The sequence below is a fragment of the Vicia villosa genome, linkage group LG7 (assembly GCF_029867415.1).
Source record: "Vicia villosa cultivar HV-30 ecotype Madison, WI linkage group LG7, Vvil1.0, whole genome shotgun sequence".
Classification (NCBI taxonomy): Eukaryota; Viridiplantae; Streptophyta; class Magnoliopsida; order Fabales; family Fabaceae; genus Vicia; species Vicia villosa.
Genome location: NC_081186.1, coordinates 79343685 through 79369027, shown reverse-complemented (window position 1 = coordinate 79369027; position 25343 = coordinate 79343685). Strand labels below are relative to the sequence as shown.

The window sequence follows — 25343 nt, the reverse complement described above, 5'->3', positions numbered from 1 at the left end:
AACATTACTTAAGGTTTCCCCCGGCTCCTCCAGTGCCCTATAAAGTCTTGAGAGCAACTGTTATGGGTCGGCCAAAGGCCCAAATAACTAAAGTTCAATCCATCTAAATCCACTCCACTTGACCCAAGGTGGAAAATCAATTCACACGCAAAGAACAAGGTACAATCTCAGATCTCCACTTTTTACTGCACTTGTCTTGAATCTTAAACTGACTTTGGTGTTGAAGTGCTAACCATGCAAGTCCTCTCCGCGTCGCCGTAAAAGATCAGTCATCATTTAAGATCATCATTTCTCCAACTGCATCCATTTTTACTTTTAAAAAAAAATATATATACTATATTGTTTTTAAAAGAAGAGTTTTTTTTTTAATTTAAAGAATTGTGTACACCTCTCTCTTGTGTAAATTCATTCTTTTTTTTAAATTGAGATTTTAACAATATTTTAATCTTTTAACAATAATCCTGATAAAATTAATATTTCAACTTATTAAAAAAACGAATTAAAAAAAATCGTAATATTTAAAAAAAAACATTTTAATAAAAATTATTTTTAAAAACACAAAAAAAAACTTTTTTTAAAGCTAAAAAGGGCCCTTTATTAACTTTATGATTCAAAATTGTTTATAAAATTGTTTACTATTTATGATTCAAAACAAATAATTATAATTTTTGGAACACGTTACACTATCATCCGCTTAAATCTCACTAAGACATAACCCTATTACAAAAAGGTTAAATACTATTACATTATAATAAAATAGACCAAAAAACTGGAAATAACTGAAGATGGGGCTCAAAAGAAGTAGGATAAATAAGAACCAAGTGTCAAAATTCATTTCATAACAAAGTTATGTTTGGAACCATTTTCTAAGCTGTTTAGATTGTTTTCTCTCACCATCATTTCCTTGGGAGCCCTTGTTTGAGAACTTGGATCTATATTGTTCAATAAGCTTGTCAAGCTTATCTACTGTGTCCTTCCCTACTGGATCTTTATTCTTCCTTGCCCTTTTCCCAGGAACCTGTTCCCCTGCCTGTTCTTGGTTTTGCATCTTCCTCTTTCCATATACCCCATCATCTTTCTTTCCTGATTGTTTTCCAATTCTACTGTCAATGGCAGTGTTTTTACTGTGATTCCGGCCATCCTGGTTATTCGCTAACTTCCTGGCCGAAGAATCTTTTGAACTTTCTTTGGATGATAACACTTTGGTATTTGTACTCTTGGGGTTGTCTTTCTGTTTTTTGAATTTGCCTCCTTGAGGAGATTTTCCACTTGCAACCTTACCGTCTTGTTCACTCTCATTTGCGGGTTTCTCATGGTCTTGAGATTTTCGTTTTCTGTCCTTTCCATGTGTGAAACCTCCTCCAGCATTGTCGGGTTTATCATTTTCGTCTCTGTTGTTGTCATCATAAGGAGCCTGCTGCTGATATTGTAGTTTTTCCTTCCGAAGTTTCAATGTCTGAACATTATCAAGAGCAAACTCCACAATAGGCCGATGTTCAGGACCAAAAGTTTCTGTGGTCAACCAAAGACAGCATTAGACTACACAAAAAAAACAGAGCACTTGACTTGGTTGAAACACCTCATTGATAAAAAGAGAAATGTCAGAAATAAGCGTTTTTTAACAATTCTTTCATGATACACATTTTATGATTGATTAATTTTTTAAAAAAGTGATCAACTTACAAAGCTAGTATTTCCTTATTAAGAAATGGAAGTTAATATTACCAGGATTATTGTTAAGAACTCTCAATGCAACAAGGGCGTGCTGGTGTTCTGAAAATTCAAGAAAGGCGACTCCGCGGGAATACTGTTCTTGAGTAGCCTTTCCTTTCCTTCCATCTTTCAAAAGCTTTATCTGCAAAGTACATTTGCAACATTTAAAACAGAATGATTCCTAAAGCAATACAAAAACATTATTTGACAACTTCATGGCCTATTTAACCAACCTGTCGAATCACAGGTTTTTGCTTGGTAGCTCTAGAGATGACTGCATCAATGCAAAGCTTCTTTATTTGTTTTTCAGTCTTTGACTTGGGTAAGTTGTAGATAACAAGTCTAGTTTTTGAAACATGAAAATTTGGAGATTGAAGCTTGGTCTTCTTTTTCCTTTCCAAACTACGAATTTTTCAGAAAATGATAATGCAAGATCGCTAAAATCAGTGACAGGAATTGTACTCAAAGCAGAAAACTTACAATATCTGTACCACCCAAATACGGATGAGCAATGCAACATAAAATAACAAAGAAATTCAGAATAGGAGATAAAAACTAGTCAGTTAATTTTCCTCTTGCGTGCAAGGAACAAAAGTGGATAACTCCAATATTGAGAAAAAGAGAAAGAAAACCATAATGATTAAAACATGAACTGTTGAATTGTCCCTCAAATGCAGCATACATAAGCCATTGCCATAAATAAATAAACCAATGAGACACTTTGTTCGTTAAAATTATAAACGGTGTTTGCATTCAAAACCATTAAATACTCACTCTTTTCGTTTTGCCATATCACTGGCTGAAACTCCTTCCGCAGCTGGAGTCCCCTCAAGAATAAGTCCCTCCTATTACAATATTAAAAGAATACAAATGTTACTCTCCTATTGCATATTAGTTACCACAACCTGCTACACAAGAGGTACAAAGGAGAAGACAAACCTTTGCCAAGTAAAGATTGCGGTGGTCATGAACCTCGTTTTTTTCTTTCTCCTGTTCCTTGTCATGAGCTGTTTTCTTGTCCAGAGCTTTCAAAACTTTTAATTGTCTACCCTTCACTAAAATACCCACCCCAGAAGCAGCATTGGCAGCTGAAATTGCAGCATCAGCTGCTTCGACAGTTTTAAATTTGAGAAAACCAGTCCCTCGTGGACGCCTGCATAGAGTAACAGGGGAGTGTGAATAATAATAATAATAACAATAATAATAATAATAATAATAATAATAATAACAATAACAATAACAATAATAATAATAATAATAATAATAATAATAATAATAATAATAATAATAATAATAATAATAATAATAATAATAAGTGAAACAGACACTCAAAAAGTGTTCTTGGACATACTTGGTCAATGGGTGGAGAACAGGAGCAAAATATTCTACTACTCCAAATGCAGAAAATCGTTGCTTCACTTCTTCAGTATCACATTCAAAGGGAAGATTATTTATAAAAATTGTTCTTTGCAAATCATCTTCTGTTTCCTTAGGATTAGATAACCTGCTTGAAGTCTCAGGCTTAGAAGTGGCAGAAACTTTGTCAGCCTCTTTAGATGCTTTACTATCCGCATCCTTAACAGTTTCCTCAGGTTTTGGCTCCTTATTTTCTTCGGAACACACAGAATCCGTATTTACAGATGCATCTCTGACAGAGGAGGATGTAATCAAATTGTTAAGAATCTTTCTTGCAGTGTCTGCTTCCTTGTCAAAATCATCTTCAGACGGAACATCCTCCTCCACTGCGCCATCATTATCACTATCATCTCCTTGATCAGATTTTGTGTCGGAACCCTCAACATCATCATCTGTAGTAATACTACCATCTTCATCTGTCAACTTTTGTTCTGAAGAAATCATAAATGATGTCTTATTTAAATAGTTTGAAACAAAGTTAAAAAGAATGTCTTATTTAAATAATTTGAGCACATATTGTTCTAGAGTTGGGTACATATTTCAGACGATGAATTTCAAATGAAAAATAATAATTAAGAAACCCAGGAAAATGTGTAATTACTGCTGATATGTATTTTAAAAAGAATCGAACAATTACCTCCTATTAGAAAAATACATTTTCCTATCATTGTAATGTTTCTCTTACTGATATAGGCGTGTTCTGGACTGCATAGATGAGACTGCAGCAGTGTCTTATGCCCGTCTCAGTAGTGCAGCCTAGTTGCCTTCCTAAAACATTTTATAGCTATGAAGAACGTACACCCCTGGTTTTAGGGGAGTCCACGTTTCAGACACACTTATCTGATCCCTCATTTAAAAAAGTACTCTTTGTCAACTCCAACATATAGTTAGGTCACCATTCTGATGTGAAGGGACGCCTTCTTTATGATGTATTGTGCCTTTTTTATAATTTGTTGTTGTATAATTGTATTTGAACCTTTTTGCCTTATTATAGTGTTTTTGATTGGTTGAATGCCGCTTCTAAACAACTTTAGCATTATTTCTAAAGTTCTTATTTTTCTCTTTTATTTTAAAGTTGATTTTAATGCTAAATAAGTCATGCCAAACATAGTCTAGAAATGGGGTACAGGCACTAGACTTTTTTATACTGTATGATTTTCTTTGATCAGCTCAATTTTTTATTCAAATGATTCTAAAAACATCCAAATATACATGACTTTTCCAAAATCTGGTGTCATATACAGATAAGAATGGTCGATAGCAGTATCATTTCCACTTAAGAAACAACTTACCTTCCTCGGAAGCAGGAGCATCATTGGTATCACTACTAAATATCTTTTTTGGAACAGCCCAATCAACAGCTATGAGACGACTCCCAAACTTAAATCCATTGAGCTTTCGAATGGCCTGATGCAGTAACAGGAAAATTATTTACAGGTAATTTTAGAATACAAAACAGCATGTAAAGTAAAACCTTCGAAATAGTTCATACATTTTCAGCATCTTGCTTGCAGGTGAATTTTACAAATGCGAAACCCTTTGAAAGACTGCACACGGGAAATAAGCAGGGGAAAACAGCTTAAGAAAACATAATGTATAGTACTATATGGAAACAATTTATGCCAGGAAAAGAAAAGGAATATATACCCTGTGTCGGATTTCTGTGGAATGAACACCTCCCATACAGGCCCCGCAGATGAAAAAGCATCACTGATTTCATTTTCTTTGGCCTGTATCCATATTTAATGAAGTAGTTAGGAAACAAGGTCTCCAAAAAATAGTATTTAATGTTCAGTAACTCAAAAGATCAAACCTTGAAAGGAAGGTTTCTAATAATAAGCTTCCATTTTTGAGTCTTGGATCCCTGACCCGCATAAAACAAAAATGTTAACAAAAAATTTCATGTATGGATCATATTCATTAATCATTAAACAGTGAAAAGTTAACTTTACCTATGACCAAATTATAAACCAATACAAAAGTGAAGGCAATAACGCATGAGCACGATGAAGTCATTGTTAGAAACTGGTTTAAGAAATTGAAAATATAGGAAGAACATAGTTGATACAAATGTTGGGCAGGAAAGATTAACACCATTTCTACTTTAAAGAGCTGATTGTCACATATCAGAAACAGCTAAAAGGAAATTAATCGATACAAAATTAAAGAATATGTTTCTCTAAAAACATGAGAAATTTTAGTTGAAAAAACATGAGAAATTGGGACTGCACTGAAAAGAAAACCTTTCAATGCTTTAGAGGCATCACAAATCACAAGTTCCCGTGATGTAATGTAACTTCCTATTTGTTAAGACAATGCATGCATTGATGCCATATTTTCATGATCGGCTGCAGAATGAAACCTATAGTTATTAATTGACTTCTCAAGAGAGGAAGATGAAGAAAATAGGTTTTGAATATTTGAATTTTAGTCGAAAAATTAACACATTTCAAATAATAGCTAATTCAAAATTTTATGATAAAGCTAAATATTGTTTATCAATTACAAAGAAAAATATTCATTTTATTCATTTTATTCATATTATTAATATAAATCAGAAAAGCCTCTCCTAATTGGCTAGTAACTATCCCTCAACATACGAGATAATGTCTGGTGTGTGAAGATATTATCTTGTGATTGTATCTATGACAAGCACTTTACCTCGCCACCAAGTTGGCGTGCCCAAACAGTTCCGCCTCCTATCTCTTTTCTATGCAATTTTGCAACAGAATCACGGGCTGATTTTACACTAGTATATAGTACAGCTGAAGCATCCAAAGTACATCCATCTTGCAGCAGACCTGAGAAAATTTTCATAATGACTGTAATTATCCTAAAAGAAACATAAAAGTTTAAAGGACATGCTCTGTCAGTGTAAAACACTGACATTGACACCTACTGAGAGTCCACTATTCTACCACAACATCTTACACCTCCTTTAAGTATATTATGAAATTGTATGTATGAAGTGCCGAAATGGCAATTTCTTAATAGTTGTCACTAAAATAAATTTACACTAACAATGCATGCCCGAATAACTCTAAACATAATACATGATTCAATCTTGCTGATCTACATCCGAAGTGGAAAACCATCACTTCAGAAATTTTGGTGAAAGAAAAACTCCAATGTCCATGCAGCATACTCAATATTGTTGTTAAATATCTGCAATAGCAGAGCTATACAGCTATAGCATAGCAGAGTTTTGACAAACCGCTACTATTCCACAATATGCCATTTAGTACAAAAATGTTTTCAAATAGCCACTATAGCGGCGCTGTAGCACTATTGCATGGTGGAATTTTAAGAATCCGCTATTTCCTGGTATCCACAATTGACAACATTGAACATGATACAATACAATACAACTAGATGTTTAAATAAAAAAGAAAAGGCTTGGCATTAAAAATTTAAGATTGACAACTTCAAAGTACATGACTAGCAATTCTATATAAGAACCTGCTTCATAGTTCATTCTTTAACTATGAGATGGCATAACACCAACTCACCAAGTGCAAAACAATGGGAGAATATGAACTGAAAATGACAGAAATACATCATATTCTATTATAATTACTAAACAAGTAAAAAGAATATATTTTTAATGTCTTTTCTAATAATATAACATTAACATCAACATGTCACGCCAATAAATATACATAATCAGTAGTTACCATGTTGCTGAAGATCATTCCTTGAGAGAGACTTAATAGAGCACACAGTTCCAATTTCCTTGGCTTGACGGTGAACATCTTCGGCCATGGCAGAATTCATGAGACCACCAAATATAACAGTTCTAGCAACCCTGCCAAAAGAAAAAACAGAGAGGAAGGAACAGCATTTTAGAAATGATCTACGCGTTCATGATTAAGAAAAGAAACATCCAGAATGTAAAGATCGGACCAGATCATTATCTCTTAATCTCAACCATTAAAAACATCTTTCATGGTGGGAGTACAACTTAGAAAAGGGAGGGAGTAGAGTAAATACCTCTGCTTTTCTGAGCCACCCCCCTCATCTACTACATTATTACAAAGAGCTGCTTTCTTTATTTCCACGGGCTTCCTTGAGTTTTTTTGTTTATTCAAAACTATTCCTTCTTAAACAAATGAAATATAATATCAATAAAAAGCAACGAATATATAAATGGGCAACTAGTAAGGCTAATCAAATGCACATGAGCACAGTCACAACCTTCTTCCTTTGGAACTGGAACAGGCTTCTCTGCAACAGGTAATTCACTGACTTTGTCATCAATTTTTGACTCTGCGAGATCATCTTCCTTGCCCTCTATTGCATCATAAAAGAAAGAATGAGAACAAAAAAAGAGTACATCATTTGGAAAGTATATATAGCATCAAAGCATCACAACATGCTCTATCTGACACATAATTAAAAGGGGAGCAATATTCAACCTTGATCTGGTTTCAATCTTCTATTTTCACGGGGAGGACGGGGCATTGCGTGCTTCACTGCAATTTTCCGGCCACCAACCAAAGAACCGTTCTTCAGCTCAATGGCACTGTTAGCATCAGCTTCAACAGCACTAAAGATGACAGCAATTAATACCAAACCCACAAAACTATAAATTTTAATGCTAATATATGCGAAAGAAAACACACAAGAAAGATTCAATAGACATATTACGATTACAGATTAGTTTACAGCGAAATACCACAACCACATGCAGAGCGAACATCAAACAAAGACTGGCCTGCTATTATAAAAGCGAACGCTATAAAACTGATAAATCTAAATTAAGTGTGTCACCCCAATATGCAAACCAACAGTACCATCTTGAGCATATTACTACAATTTTTTAACATCCAGACAACGCAATCGGATTGCACTTACCAAAAAGACCAGCTATTTTTTAGTTACAAAGATGATGTTCTGTTGAATACCACTCATTTCAATACTTTCAATCGCATATCGCTAAAAATAATTGTTTGCTCAGATTCCGCTAAAAACAGTGCTATAACGCCGCTATAGCTGCTATTTGAAAACATTTTAAATTAGTACTAATTACTAAATAGACAATGACAATTAGTTCATATTCTACTATGCTATATCGACACTATAACTATATTTTTTTCTGAAAACTTGGTATTCTGCCTTGAGACAGATTATTTTTTTACTAGCAGCACTGTATGGACTGACCCAACACAAGAATTGTTAGCACCTAGCGGGATTCGAAAGATTCGAAACTGGAACTACAACTACGATTTAACAACACGAATTCATTCATATACATGTCTAGCTGCACTTCAAAATTCAAATCATAAATAGTCATAGGCAAAGCAAAGCATAAACAAAAAACGATAAAATAAGTACCAATAACAAAACAACATAAACTAAAGTTTGAAATTGAAAGTGCAATAAACAGGTAATGTAAGACAAGCACATATGAATCGAACTGAACTTACAATTGGACATAACCAAAACCACGATGTTGAGTAGACCCTGAGAATGATTAAGCACAGATGTTAGAGGGAAAAAACATTACTATCATCTATTTAACACCGACCCCTCTGAAAACAGGTCTCCGAATTCGACACTGTCATTTGTGGCTACTAATTTATTATTTTTTCAAATTATTACCGGTGTCGACGTGTCAGTGTGGTGTTTCTGGTGTCCGTACTTGATAGAAGCTTAGTTACTTACCCTTTTGTGTGACCATGAAGCAACGCCTAACAGGTCCAACTTCACTGAAAGTTTCCTCAAGCTGAATTCAATTAACAACAAGTTAGCATAACAGAAAACAATGGCGAATAAAAATTGAAAGAACGAAAGAACAAAATAAAGTACCTGAGCGTTTGTAAAGGAGTAAGGTAAGTTGGAAACAAACAGAGTCAAGGGGGATTGTTTTAAGGTGCCGTCGCCATTTTCGTTCCTTGTTTTGTTTTTCTTACCCATGTTTCTAACCCTAAGTGGTTCAACCGATGAAGGTGCAAATTTCTGTGGAGGTTAGCGGTGGTTGGTAATGGTGGTGAAGTGGTTGGAACGGTGACTGTGTTTTGAATCAAAATTGAAACCCTGGTTAACTTCTCATACTGAAACGGGCCGGGTTACTGTGAGTGTTGTCTTTCATCCAACCGGGTTTGGGCTTTGAAATCTATGGGTTGTAGTTAGAATCGGCCCGGAGCTTGCGGGCTAAGACAGTTGGATAAAATTGACGGGGATTGTTAATTACACCTAATACTTTACTTATACACCGCGGCGAAATTCTATAATATTCTTAGAATCTGATTTTTAAAATTCGAATGCACCAAATACACAAGAAGCTATCTCTAAAATACGTCAAAGTAAATGTTGAAAAAAAGTTTGAATTTTGGATTTTGAATTAATAAGTTAGGAAATTGAACTATGGATGCTCCTTAACATACCACATTTATGCCCAATCTCAAAACTATGCAAACACACATTTAAACAAATTTGGATTTCAATGTCCGAAATTTCTATGGAGATTGAAATTTGGACGCTTCTTTTTATGTATTCACGCTAAAACATTTTATGTTCCCTTCATTTTTTTCCATTTCGACAAAGTTAACAAAACATAGCAAACAGAGCTCGTCAACATACTCTTCTTCTGGCACCTTTCAAGCTTTCTCACAACTTCTACTCCATTGCATTGAAGTTAAACATATCTCTCAAGTTCTACTCGACTACATTCAATTCAATATCATTCATCTATCACATTTGGTAAGTTTCTCATTTCCTAATATTTATTTAAGATGCATGCATTGCCTGACTGGGGGTAACTTATTTGGTTTACTTCTACTATAAGTTAGCTAAAGCTAATTTATGGTAGACAAGACAGGTGACAACAGACAACTGTCTATTTAAGATTTAAAAAATTTTACACCCTTACTAATATTAATTACATTACACTTCGTGTTGTACTTTTACTAATATTTCATCTAACATATTTTCAAGTATGGATTCACCAACATTTTGATGTGTCTAAGGCAGGGAATATGTTGAATACTACTCTAAATAATTGCCACGTGCCTCTCGACTACATCGTGTCGGATGATTTGTTTCACATCGTATGGATGATTTTGGGTCTTGAGTTATGTAACTACAGCTAACTGAGCGAGTAATGTGACACTTTAGGTATTTTTAAATAATACCCAAAGACTCCATAATTGTTGCTCTATCACTATCCTACACATAGATGTTAATGGGATACTTTCATAGTACAATGAACATCTGGTCTTAGAGGATGTACATCGTGTGATACCTCCTCATCCATGGAGTATGATGTAATGTTACATCAAATGGTTTTATAGAGTGTCACATCCTTGCATGACACCAGATGTATAAGGAGATCACCCAAGGCTAACTCATCAAGATATCCTATAAGAAGAGTGGGCAAGAGCAGACCATGCCTTGGATATGTTGTTGATATGCCACCATATCGTGGCTATTAGCAAAAGGGTTATATCAATGGGCGGGTTTCAAGAAGGTGTTATTTAGAGGGTTGTTCTATCGGTCATCTTGGCAAAGGAATGACATATCTTGCACTACAAAAGGCATAGGAGGAATATGGTCATTCTAATAGGAAATATTCAAATGAATAGAGATTCAAAAAGCAAAACTCAGGAAAGATTTAAATTGAACATATATTAGTCTGATTTGGTCGTGATAACATAGCTTTAGATACTTCTTTCCATATTCCTAAAAGCGCGTAAATAACCACTTAATAAAGAAACAAATCAGGTGTGAGACTCTGCTTATGTGCAGTTAGATTATAAGGTAGAGTGTTCCATAATGTGTGGGACGTCTTGCTCCACATCTCATATTTTGAGCGCATAAAGACTGAATGCCTCAACAAGATATCATGGAATCTTGTATTACACGTCCATAAAAATATATCAATCACTTGTAATAACAATCCCCCATTGGCCAATTTGAAGGCAAATACAACATGCAAGATGTGCAACAAAAAGACGATACAAATCTTCATGATATGATGCAGAAAAACATCAGGGTGCAGCGAAAAAAACAATGTTAAACTCTTTGAACAAGCATATTAAATTACCAGGAAAATAAGGTTTGCATTACCATATTGTATCATCAAATTTATTATCACCTTATTTGCCTCAAAATGGGCAAGGGGTCAAAATTTGTCACTCAAAGGGAGAAACAACCCCGGGAGGGGTAGAAATCCATAGTATAAGGCAAAAGAAAAAATGGAACCAACTTAGGGGGTACTTGGAGCCATTGTCCAACCCTAAGGGCTATTAAAAAAATTTAAGATGAACACTCGCAAGGGTAACATAGATCATAAATGAAATAAAACTTTCAATCTCTAGGGTCTTCAAAAGAGTCAGATTCATAACCACCTTTACTTCATTCACCATCATCATTATCTTCACTGTCTTCCTTGACCTCAGCATTTCTTCCATCATCCTCTTTAGCAACTTGAGAAGTAGAAGTTTTAAATCCTTTGGGGTTCATCGTCTTGATTAGACCATCTACTTTGTTCTTTTGAACTATGAATGTCATAATAACTTCTTGCAAGGCCTTTGACACATGCATTAACAGAACATTGCCTCTAGCATATCCAAACATAGGGGGGCCTCAAGAAGTTCCCCTTCAGTGGTCAGATCGAAATAAATGTTGGAGAGAGGCATGCCTAAAACATGTGTCTTAACAAACATGCGATAACGAAGGTTAATGGACTAGCATCAACACCAACAATATCTTTTATACTCACAATATATAGTTTTTGGATAATCATAATGTTAAATATAAGATATGGGACGCAATTAGTATTTTAACAACAAACGATCCAGCTTGCTTAAGAACTTGGTCAAATACATATTCCTCAAAATCAAAGCCAGCCCTAGTTCCAACTTGATAAATTAGTCTAGTTAGAGAAGTAGTGAAACCTAAAATATGGTTTATATGAGCCCGAATAGAGCCTCCAATTTGGTTCAAAATTGCATACTCAACAGTTAAGCAGGAAGTGGGCAGTAATCCTTTGTTGGGCCAATCTTCATACACCCTACCGATAATTTCTTGGGCAATAATATTTATGGAGGTACCTCATCAACATTTATCAGTTTTATTCTACCAAGATATTCATTGATTGTAGCAAAAGAGAAGCCAATACAACAGCCAAAAACATGCACCTTTATGTAATCTTTACTTCCAACCTTGTTAAATTCTTTTAGAATGTTAACAACGAACTCTTTCACAAGTTGAGAGTAAAAAGGACTCGGACCAGTCACAATCTTCATAACTTGTGTGTTTTCCAACAGTTCCATTAATTATTCACACCTTAAGGCCTATTTAGACAACTTCATTCATATGGGAATCCTTCTATGATACACGTACTTCCACTTTAATACGCTTTCTTCAAAATGGAAGGAAACTTTGTCCATAGGAGCAACACGTTATACGAGATCTTCTTCCTCCCAACAATCTTTCCTGTCTTTTGAAAACCAAGTTGTACCAAATGGATATCAAAAGTGCTTTCCAATATGTATATTTGAACAAAGAGGTCTATGTTTAACAGCCTAAAATATTCATTGATCCTAGTGCTTCAAGTCGTGTCTACAAGCTGAAGAAAGCTCTAAATAGGCTAAAACAAGCTCCAAGAGTTTGATATAAAAGGCTCACTAAATTCCTCACGATTAATGGTTACAACAAATGAGGTATTAATACAACAATGTTTGTTAAGAAAGAAGAAACTAAATAATGATTGCTCAAATTTGTGTGGATGATATTGTGTTTGGAGGAATGTCAAACAAGATGGTGGACCATTTTGTTCAACAAATACAATATGAATTTAAAATGAGCTTAGCAGGGGAATTAATTTACTTCCTTGGGTTCCAAGTAAAATAAATGAAAAAAGGAATATTTCTATCTCATAGTAAATAAAAGACTGATAGATTCAGGACGAGAAACTAGAGCAACGGTCTCATAGAATTCAATACCTTCTATTTTAGGGTATCCTTGAGCTATTAAGTGTGTTTGTTCCTAGTAATGTTACCATTTTCATGTGTCGTGTTCTTGTAAATCCACTTGGGTTCTATGATGTTAACTAAGTCGCATATGAGAACCCACCCCCACACTTTATTTCTTTCAAATTGAACAAGTTCCTCCTGCATGGTACTGATCTAATATTCATCAATTAATGCTTCTTTAACATTATTAGGTTCAACTTTGGTGATAAAACACATGTTGGCAATCACATCTTTGGATCGGGTGATAATTCCTTCATTGAGATTCCTAGTCATATTTTATATAGGATGGTATATTTGAATTCTATCAGGGCGCCTTTGTTTGTTGAACTATCTTCCTCATGTTCATCTGAATCTTCAACAACAAAATTATGCAATATGTCAGGACCTTTTTTTGGCACTTCACTAGCCACATTTGCGCATTTCTATGCATGTAGTTTTCCTTTTCATCACTTGTCCCAATTTGAGGAGCATTATCTGTCACCGTATTGATTGATTCTATGACACTCTTCGTGTGATTGTTACACACACCATATGCTCTAATGTTGATAGAATTTCCCAAGAAGATTCCACAATCACTCTTAGGATTCATCTCGCGCTTCTGCTCGGAATCAATCAAGATGTAATGCTTGCTGCCAAGCACATGCAAGTATTTGACATTAGGTTTACTTCATTTCCATAGCCTGTAGTGAGTAACTTTAGTGCTAGACTGGATGGTTACTCAGTTGTGAATATGACATGCAATGTTCATTGCTTCAGCCCATAAGTAATAAGGTAAATTCTTCATATGAAGCATGACTTTAGCCATTTCCTGTAGAGTTATTTTCTTGTGTTCAACCACTCCATTTTAATATGGAGTAATTGGTGCGGAGAAATCATAGGCAATACATTCTAAAGATCAGTATTCGGAAAAATTAGAGTTTTTAAATTCTCTTTCATGATCACTCTGTATTACAACAATCTTGCATATATCCCTTCATTTTTTTACACTGGATTTGTTGACATATCCTTTCAAATGTGGTAAATGTGTATGATTTTTCTCTAAGAAAGTAAGTCCAGGTGAATCTCAAGTAGTCATCAACACACACAAAAACATATCTCATTCCACCTAAGCTCCCAACTTGCATAGGTCCCATGAGATCCATGCGAAGTATCTCCAAAACTTTTGATATGGTAAGAATTTGTAACTTCTTGTGAGGCATCTTGGCCTATTTGTCGATCTGGCAGTCTCCATAAATTCTTCCTTCCTCAATATTGATATTAGGAAGATCATTTATAGCATTTTCATAAACAAAATTTCTCATGCTTTTAAATTCATATGGCTAAGTTTTTTGTGCCACAACTTGGTTTCGTCCTCTTTAGGAATTAGACAAGTTGAAGGTTAGTTATTTGATTGAGATTTCCACATGTAGCATTTATCAGACGACCTTATACCTTTCATGATTTCCTTTTTACTTTTGTTTGTGACCACACATTCAGAATAATTGAAGTTAATACAAAGATCCTGATCACACAACTTGCTGATACTAATGAGAGTAACAGTGATACCTTCAACAAGAAGAAAATCTTCTAAAATTTGAAGGAATGGATAGGTCAATTTCCCTTTTTTCCTAATCTTGCCTTTAGCACCATCATTAAATGTAACATAACTATTAACATAGGGTTTTACCTCTTTCAAATAGTTCTTCTATCTATTTATACGTCTATAACAACCATTATCAAAGTGCCAATCCTCACGAGAGAATGCTCTTAGAAATATGTGAGCAACGTGACATGTAGTTGTCTCATTAACTTTGAAAACTTCTTGAACACAATCATTTTTTTAAGTCTGTTTCTATTTATGCACATAGTAAGGTCTACCATGTAGTTTGTAACATAAAGGTCGAATATGTCCAAATTAACCAAAATATTGGCACATTCAAAAGGGTTTTATGAAGGGACTTATTCATGGATAATAATGTAGTACAAGTTGTTTTGACATGTAGTCTGGCATAAGGAGCTCAGTTTTATATTAAGGTGGAATTGATTTATTATCTTCATTCATGGAATTGTAATCAAAACCAATACCCTTCATATCTTTAGTCACTTTTCCTACACCAAGGATTTCATCAAGAATTTCATATCCAGAATTTAACATGCAAAGTGACTTTGTCATGTCTTCAAGCTTTGAGTTTAGAAGTGTGACTTCTTCCCTCGGGTTAGAGATGATTTTGGTTAGGTTAGCTTTCTCTTGAAGTAAAATGTTTATTTGATATTTTTGTTTTTCACCAGACACGCATTCTTCTTTCCACTTAACATACAACTGTCTATATGCTTTAACAATATTTTCATCTGAGAGCTCTTCGTCATTGGATTCACCATTGTTTTGATAATTTATTTTGTAACTTAAGTGAGTAGTGAAGGCAATTACACTATTGTCCTTTTCTTCATTACTCTTTTCTTCATATTATTCATTTAAGAGTGTATCATTGTACCATTTCTTTTGATTTCAAACCTGAATGTGTCCAAATCCTTCGCACTCATGAAATTGTATTCCTTTGCCTTTGTTCAACTTGTCTCCTCCTTTTGTTTCTGCTCTGGGAGTTGAAACCTCTCGAGTTGCCAGGAACTCTGACTTTGACGTTTGTCATGACATTGTTCCTAGATTATTTGTCATGTCTTCTCATTAACTTGCCAAACCTTTTTGCATGTAATGCAATAGAGTTTGACATGTTCTCATAATTATCCTCCACTTCTTACTCCTTGTCATCTTCCAAATAAACTTTGAAAGCAACACCTTTGCTTTTCTTTTTTGTTTTGTCATTGTTAGTCTTTCCAAAAGTTAGCAATGAGTCAGTAAGTTCATCCATTTTGATCGAAATGATGTCCTGAGCTTATTATATAGTAGTAACTTTCATGCCAAACTTCTTTGGAAGAGATTTGAGAATTTTTCTACAAACGTTTTTTTCACCAAGAGCAAATGAGAAGTTTGTTATGTCAAGAGCATGAACATAGGAGTCAGTTGTGGTTTCACCTTCTTTCATTCTCATGTTCTCAAACTTTGGTGGTGAGAAGTTGCAGTCTTGACATAGGAATTTTTGAAGTGCCTTCATGCGTAGTTTTGAGAATCTCTCAAACTTCTTTGGCTTTAATACATGTGTTGATGAGACGAAAGATATTTTTGTTAACTCCATGAGTGTGGCATTGAGAGCAAGATAATTTCGATGAAATTCATCATATTCCTCTTTGGACTAATCTACTTTTAGCTTTAGGGATTGAGTACCATCTTGAGTAGTAACCATTGGGTGTGTCCATTTTTTGATGACTGCCTTCCATGTTTTATTCTCTATTGATTTGATAAAAGCAATCATGTGAGCTTTCAAATAGTCATAGTTTGTTTCATCTAAAATAGGTGGTTTGTTAAGAGATCATCCTTCTTTATTGTTATCCATTTGAACATAACTTATATATTCCCTAGTGCTCACCCAACCAGAACAAGGTGTTTACTCTGATGCTAATTGTAATTTTGTTCTCCCTTTAGAAAGATGTCAAACATAATATGTTGGAGAATGTGTATGATAAATTAATGCACTAACAATTAAAATGCAAATAAACTAAATAAGACACAAGGAATTGGTAACACAATTCGGTGCAATATCACATACATCTGAAAAATGTTAACCCAAGAAAGGAAATCCACTCTTAATAATAAAAGTATAAATTGATTTTAGGCAAACTCTTATAGTTCAACGCATTTTTCTTAATATTACCAGCAAATTTTTAGTTACGACTCCCCTTAAAGACAAGACCTCTCTCACTTTCTTTCAACCATTATCCCTAGTCTTTGAACAATTGCACAATAGTTTGAATGATGAAACTATTACAACTAAAAAAACAAACTCTATTCCTTTGCATAGGAATGATTCAAATGAATAAAGTTTCATAAAGCAAAAAACACAAAGACTTAACAACCAAAATACGCCTTGCAATATCTATCAAGGTTTATATCTTCTGTATTGATAAATTGATTTAATTTGATTTTTAGTCTATCTTAAATTAAATCTCTATCAAATTGAGTTGGTCTGGATAACATATCTTTAGATACTTCTTTCCTTAATCCAAAAAGCGCATAAACAATCACACAGTAAGGAAACAAATCATGTGCGAGATTTCGCTTATGTACAATTCGGTTTTGAGGCAAAATGCTCCACAATGTGTGGGACATCTTGTTCCACATTTTTGTCTCCTGTTTTGAGCATATAGAGATTGGATGTCTCAACATAATGTCATAACATCTTGCGTTACATGTTATATATAAAAATGTATCAATAACTTATAATTACAAATGTAAACAAAATATTAACTTATTGTCGAGGTGTGACAAAATTGTCTAGGTGTTTGTCCAGATTTGAGATTCATACTCACCCCATTGTAAAGAAACACACAAATAATGCGTAAGGTTTATTCAAGGATTAAGATATTTTCTTTTTTGCAAAAATATAAACATTTATAAAGTGATTTTGAGTTTCCATAAGATGTGTGATTACTACACATGATGCACCGATCACCACCCAGACTAAAAGAGATTTTATTTTCTCAATACACTTGAAAGTATAATTTTGGCCTAATTGAAATATATAATTGGTAGAAAAGAAAACACTTTTTTTAAGACACGTGATAAGAAATATAAAAGTAGTTCCCAAATTAAAAATAATTTTATTTGATCTGTAAACAAAAGATCAATATTTATTTCTGATCCATAAAGGTTAGAACAAATTAATTAATAAAATATATTTTAAGAAATTTTAAGCATTATCAAATCTCCTAAAAAAAATTAGGCTAAATTACAGTTTTGGTCCCTCTGTTTTGGGTTTTCCACGATTTTGGTCCCCCTGTTTTTTTTTTAACAGTTTTGGTCCCCCATCCCAATTTTGATGCAATTGTTCATGTACGGACATGTACTGTTCATGCACTGTTCGTGGACAAAATTGGGATGGGGGACCAAAACTGTTTAAAAAGAAAATAGGGGGACCAAAATCGTGAAAAACCTAAAACAGGAGGACCAAAACTGTAATTTAGTAAAAAAATTAAACATAAAAAGGTATTACTCTAAAATGAAATTAAAATGAGTGTTTAATTTTATAAAATCGTTTCTAAATTTTTATATATTGGTCCATAAATTATTAACATAAAATGCTTAAGTTATTATTCAAATATCCTTTAGGTATTAATTAGTTAATGAATAATTTTTCATACAAATGAAAAAAAAATATTAATATAAACAATAGACTAAATTATTCTACTAGTCTTTTATCATATTTATTGTAATATTTTTGTTTTTTATTCTGTTTTAAAGTGCACAAAATTATAAATTTTTTATTTTTAAAATATTAATGTGTCTATAATAAATCAATAATTTTTCTTTTATTGTTTTTTCAGACCTAACTATTTATAATAAAAAACACTTATTCATATTTGTTCCTCTTTCTTCAATTAAACAATTCAAAATAATTTCTCTTTCTACTTTCTTCAAATTACAAATTTAGATTCTTTCTTCATTATCTTCATTTTTTTAAAATTTTTTCCTCACTTTATTTTCTTTAATTTGTTTCCTCACTTTATTTTCTTTTTCTTCTCTGTATTTTTATTTACGATTGGAACACATAATGTGTGAAATATAGAATATGACCATCGTGAAAAGGCTTCTATTATGACTGTTGACATCTTTAGTGATAAAAAGGAGACACATGCAAGGTTAGCACTTCAACACTCAAGTTAATGTTTGAGAGAGGTGAAATTTTGAAAGAGTGGATGAGAAGAAAACGTGGGTGTGACTCATAGTTGGATGTATCTCAACAGTGGAGGTGAAAGTGGTGAAGTGTTCCAATGTGATGCTCTAAACTGGAGATACACGCGTTCGTCGGCCAATTAAGTGCTTTTGTTATAGTGGTCCATATAGTTAGGTTGGTCTTATTGGGCCTTTGGCACAACTGAAATAGTTTCCCCCAAGGTCGTTGATATCAATAATATAGTGAGCAGTGTTTATGTTAAAGTCTTTGAGTTTGGTCAAAGCATGAGTTTTGTTGGCGAGGTAGGCTCATTGTGAGGATTCCCTGAGAACAAAGGGGAATATATTGTATCATTTGAGTGGAAGTAGTTAGGATTGAGAATATACGCATTTACCACTCGTCGTGTAGCTAAAACGTTTCATCGAAAGAGGTTTACATGTATTCTCGCGCTTATATAGTAGGGAGGTGACATGCTTAGGCCACATGAGTGATTTTCCATTGACTTAATGTCATTAATTTTGGTGCTCTTTGTGCTTGTAAATAAGAAACTTGGCATTAATTTGTACATTTTAGACTTCTTTCGTCTATGATCAAAATGATTCTCTTTTTATATTTATGATTCCTATGATCATTATTGGAACTTCATGGGTTTCAAACTCTTTATTCACAGTCTCCTCATTATTCCCCATTCTCTAAAACCTGCAAAAAAAAGCTCATAAGGTACTTGTTTCTCATAAATTGCATTAGTTATTGAATGATGTCCAACTTAGGAAACCCAAAAACCTCATTTAGTGGCCTTGATGGTGATTTAGAAATTCGAGAAGTGCCTTCTCAAACTGAGGCACGGATGATACACCCAAAAGCGGTGGAACCAAAGACAGAGGACGTAATCGAACTAAAATAGTAAATATAAAGGTTTATCTTATTAGGTTAGATACTAGAGTTGTTGCCCAAGGGTTTATTTTAATTAGAATTCCCTTGGATTCTCTAGAGATATTGTGAGTCCTAAGGACTAATGGAAGAATCAAGTTTATGCTAGACGCCATAGAAGTTCACTGGGCTATGAGCCTATTGATGGTGAAATTAGGTGGTGGTTAAAGGAACAATAAATGTGTCACTCTCATGATTAACATATTTTATTTGTTGACAGTGACACAAAAAATGCGAGACAAACACATCAACTTGAATTCCCTAATGATGTTGCTCAATATTCTTAGGTAGAGGAAGATACCTTGGGGGCGTCTATGTGTAAAAATAAACATAGAATGGAGAAGGCCCGGCGAGATGTTGGTTTATCTTTATATTGGTGATTGCTTCATTATGAAAGCAACAAGCAGTTATGCAGCCGATACAATGTGCGTTCGATGCCTTTATAAGATTGTATATTATCATAATTGGGTTCCCCTAAACATCCTTTAATGGCTTATGATTGGTGATTTCCGCAAGTATATGGATCGTATCAGAGTAATATAAAGAGTGTCAAACCCACTAAGACCTAATCGTCAATCTGCCGTTTCCTATCATTACACTGTTTATCTAAGGCTAATAAAAAAGGGTTGGAATTGTGCAAATTAAAATAAATAAAAGACTTTAATTAAAATCAAGAAAAAATGTTGGAATATGGATCTCATCAATTCGTTGATACTCTCGGTGTTTATAAATTGAATCTCTACGGGACAACATTTTCTATTTTGTAAAGAACTAATTGAATAGGAACTGTCGCTTCTGCGTAATCAGATATGGATTTTACTCTCTAAATTATACCATCCATTGTCACGGTGGATGGCACGTATTGCATTAAAGAAATAAACCCTTTTTAAGTAATTAGACTCTTAACTAGATTGAAAAGTAATTTTGATTGGAAAGTTTAACTTAAAAGGGTTTTCAAACTTTCGCTTGGGCGACCGGATCTTATACCTATAAATGTGTGCTTTCATAAATAGTTTTGAAATCACTTTTTAGAAATGTTAGACTTCTTAATCAATTGATAAAGTGCTTTCGCGCTCTTTCATCAGTTAATCACTGAGAAACTTTGATCTTTAGTACCAGACAACTTTCGATCTTACTCGGTGTATACGTGGATCTACATCCATAGTAACTGACAAAAATTAAGTTTATAAAAAGTTGTAATTAAAATCAAAACAGTCCCTTAGAGTTTCTCAAAGAATGACCATGTAGAGTACCATCGAATTGACCATCCTCACATTCCAACACTTATGAACTTAGCTAGACATGGCTGGAGCGTAAATAAAAGCAATTGATTTGATTGTGTGATAAGACAATTAGACATAATAAAATAGTTTTAAACGTGCAATTAAAGAAATGTAGAAGAAAAATATGCGACAAAAGTAAAGAGACGATAAAATAAATGAAATGTGATTAAATAAACCTGCTCCGTAGAGACTTTAATCTGATACAAGGAAATAAATTTGTTGAACTTGAATGCAGAAAGTAAATTGACGGCATGATTAAACTTCAAAGTAAAATGCTCCAAACTCGATTACAAACTCGATAACTTGATATGATAACTTTCCTATGTGAAGAGTTGATTGCTTGTAAAATTCGGCAGTATTTGGCTTAAGTTTGTAACTAAGCTTGGATTCCTTGAATGGTGGAAGAAGGGTGGTATTTATAGGATTTTAGACATTCTAAAAATCATGAAAACGACCTCAGAGCGCATGAAGATAATCTAGGGGGAGTGGATGACTTCTTGAAGAAGAAAGCCCATTGTCCAACCGTCTGGTCCCTTTAACATGTGGTGATCGCCAATATGCCATAAAGAGTGCCATGGCCCCCAAGTGGTAAAGACTTTATCCTTTGTCCATTAGAAAATGGATTGGTCGTGGCTACCTCCATGGTGAACACCATGGTGGTCGCCATGAGTACAATGTGTTTCATTTCTCCTATTTTCCTCTGTTTTACTTTGTTTTTCTGCGAACGACTTCCAATGGGTCAATTTCCTGATACGCAAATAAAATACCATCATAACAGTGGAAATATAAAATAAATAAACAACAAACATGCATAAATCGAGTCAGCTATGTGGTGTAATTTAGTGTCATCAACTTAATAGTTGGAGTCATGAATAATTTATGGATTTCTCTAACGCAATTGCACCTTGTTAGTTAGGCTTACATCAAAGTCTTCCAACACTAGTGTGAGTACAAGAGCGATGTTCCTACGATGACACTTTTCTTTCATCTCTTCCATGTATAGAGGACTTTTTGTGATTCTAAAAAAAATGGGGTTTATTTCCTTCAAACATGGTTGGAAGATGTTTGGTGTCTATGTTGACATCTTCAAAGGTTTTAAGGATAAATAATATATTGTTACTCATCTTAATCGCATTACTCACGATAGCCTCCGTGATATTCGAGAAGGGTTCATAAACTATAGTGATTACTCTTCGAGTTACTCTCTCCTTGCATGCAGATTCATGTGTTCCCTTCCACCATGAGTGGATAGATTCCCAAAGTTTTGGAAACATAATCATTTTTTAACGAACTTGAGGACATGCATATACAATTTTGGTGACCAGTTTGATTAAGAGAAATTATTGAAGAAGATTTTTACGAATTTATGGGATGTCAAAGAAGTGGATCCTTCAGACAAAAACCCACCCGAATTCCCGAGGTGACTACCAGAAAGGAGAGGAAAGAAATTTATAGTGGGAAAGGCTGTGAACATTGTTAATTACTTTATCGTCTAGCTGTTGTTCGTTTGACTAATATGTGTTATGTATTTTTCAAATACTATGACTTGCTTTGGTATGAAGTTGGCCGTTAGGAAGAGAGTAATGAGTACTTCTTCATTGATCAATAAAGTGGTTTTCATGGATTGGATTGTGTAGTGGAATCGGGTTTATCAAGTCTTTCCCCATCCCAAAACAACTTTATTTTATGACCTATTTATTCTCTTTACTTTTATCATGATACATCATCTACCTGAAAATAATTAACATAAATAAATACATTTCAATTTAGTCTAAATATAAATATTAAAAATAAAAAACAGTCTCATAAACAAAATACATAAATAAAAAATTAAACAAAATAATATTTTAAAGTTCAAATGTTATTATAATCAAAATTAATTCAATATACTCTTAAAAAAAACACTATTAAACAAAATACCGACATAACTAAACCGTAAACTAAAAGTGTCTAATGTGATGGTAGCATATCATTCATTGTTTACCTTCATCACCAATTTTTTTCCTACTCGTCACTTATTCTTGTTCGCATTAAAAACTTGAAGCTAATTATTATTGATGTGCCATTATAAAGTGACATGACAATATGTGTATAAAATTGTATTCTTTTAATTTTATATTATTGGTTCTTGAATGATAACATATGTATAGCCAACTTAGTTGGATTTGGTAGAATTTGCTAAACTTCCGCAATGTAATTTTAAAACATTTTTACATTTGAGTTTGACAAAATAAGAATAAGATTACCTTTATAGATCACAATGAATAAGAAATTTAAAAATAATATAAAATATTTAAACATTACAATTTAAAAAAAGAACATGGGTTGACACATCAATCAATAATTTATATATTAATTAGTCACTTTACATGTGAGTAAAATAGATGAGTAATAGTGATTTCAAATTACAATTCGTATTCATTAAAATTTACGTTTAAACGGGCTCTCTCAAAATTATAGAAACTCCCTAGTGAGATTTAATATTAAAAAAATGAATGGTTGCTCAACTCATCTCTTTCAACTCCGACTCATTGTTTCTTCCAAAATATTGGTCTTGAAAATATATCTCACCGAATTCCTTCAACATTTTATTAGGGTTTGCCCAATCCCATTGGTTTTCTTCAACTTAGGTCGGCCCAATCTGTTTATACCATAATAATATATGAGACTAATGGATCATTATATATTTTCATAAAATAAAAAAATTTTGAGGCCATTTTTAAACTCAAAATTTTAAAGCCTAAAAGCTAGCCTAGGTTGCTTGGCCCTTGGCCCGACCTTGGGTCCTAGCCACAATTATCCAATTACTCAATTACTCTTACATTACATTATATGTAAACCATAATGAATTTTAATTATTATTAAAGAAACTTATTTATTTAAAGAATATATTTTTGAAGTAAATTTTGAAGTATATTATTTAGAAAAAAATTAAATAAAATTTAAACAATATAATAAAACTTTCATAAATGATTAAATTGGATACATTTTCTCTCTTATACCAAAATTAAATTGATTTTTTGTATTTTGAATTTTGGATATAAATACCCTATTTTTCATTTATTTAATAATTTCATCTCTAAAATATAATTTAGTAATATACAATTTATTTTTTAACGATCCTTTTAATTTCATAGGACGAATTTTTATAAATGATACTTTTTAGAATACATTTTTATAAGATTTAAAAATAATTTTGTCAACAATCTCTAATAAAAAATATGTGATATAATATAACTAATATAACTTGTTTTAATTTTTTTTATCTCAATAATGTATTGTCTTTATTTATTATTAAATGATATATTATCTTTAAACTGATGAAAGGAAAAAGATAAAAATAAACTTATACATTAATAAAAAAATATCACTCTAGCAAATTTGTGATAATTAAAAAAAAATAGTAATGAATATAATATGTATAAATATTTGTAGGAGTTATATTTTTTATATTACTATATAACACTCATTGTCTAAAATTCTATGATTTTATTTTATTCCACGTTGTTTAAATAGTGTAATTGGTTTTATATAAAAAACAAGAATACATAATTTTACAAAATTGTGACATGGAAATAAATTTAAAAAATTAATAAAAAAAGAATTATAAATAATAAATGATAGAATATGAAAATGATAGTTAAAGTATCATTATTAGTTATGTAAAATCACTTGTAGTTTGAGACTTGGAAAAAATTGCAGAGTGAATTTTAATTTATAAAAGTTAGAGTAATAGTTGGAGGAATGACAAAATTTTCTTTCATACTAACAAAATTATTCAAAGTTTACATAGATGTCTTTTAGTCGCACAAATACATTAAAAAAAGAAAGGAAAATAGGTTAATAAATGTGCATGATGCAATTTATAATTTGTTTACTAACAAAGAGAAATTGTAAAAATATGATTATTTAAAAATAACAATTGTTTAATAGATAATAATTATATCTTACACAAATATTTTATAGGTTAAAATTTAACGTTACTTTGTATTCAACCCCTATATAATATTCATTCTTACATGAAATAGATTATTTCAAATATCATATTTAATACATAAAAAAAAAAAAGACATTATGTTTGTTTACATTTTATATTGGTGGTAGTTATTTGTACTTTTTGTGATAGTCACATTTAATTTAATATATGAAAAACATGAGACAAAATAAATTTGTGGTAGTTGGTGGATTTTTTTGTTATAAAAATGCATGACTCCAAAAGTCATATTTAATATACGAGAATGATAAACAATGAATCATGT

The 25343-nt window shown here is 32.7% G+C and overlaps 1 protein-coding gene across 2 annotated transcripts; it reads right to left on the bottom strand.

Annotated features, from left to right (window-relative positions):
• Positions 1–616: 616 nt before the first annotated feature.
• On the bottom strand, positions 617–9183 carry LOC131620942 (uncharacterized). Of its 2 annotated transcripts, none has more exons than XM_058892134.1 (18): positions 8938–9183; positions 8794–8854; positions 8556–8592; positions 7545–7675; positions 7324–7419; positions 7120–7225; positions 6804–6934; positions 5791–5930; positions 4943–4993; positions 4777–4859; positions 4622–4676; positions 4422–4536; positions 3065–3560; positions 2653–2866; positions 2488–2558; positions 1947–2115; positions 1726–1855; positions 617–1512 (listed from the first exon to the last, which is right to left on the bottom strand). In XM_058892134.1, the coding sequence occupies exons 1-18, from the start codon at positions 9043–9045 to the stop codon at positions 848–850; spliced, it is 2859 nt and encodes a 952-aa protein (XP_058748117.1). In that variant the 5' UTR covers positions 9046–9183; the 3' UTR covers positions 617–847. The 2 variants fall into 2 exon arrangements, with proteins under 2 accessions (XP_058748117.1, XP_058748116.1); XM_058892133.1 differs by having other exon boundaries at positions 7120–7228; positions 8938–9182.
• Positions 9184–25343: the final 16160 nt, after the last annotated feature.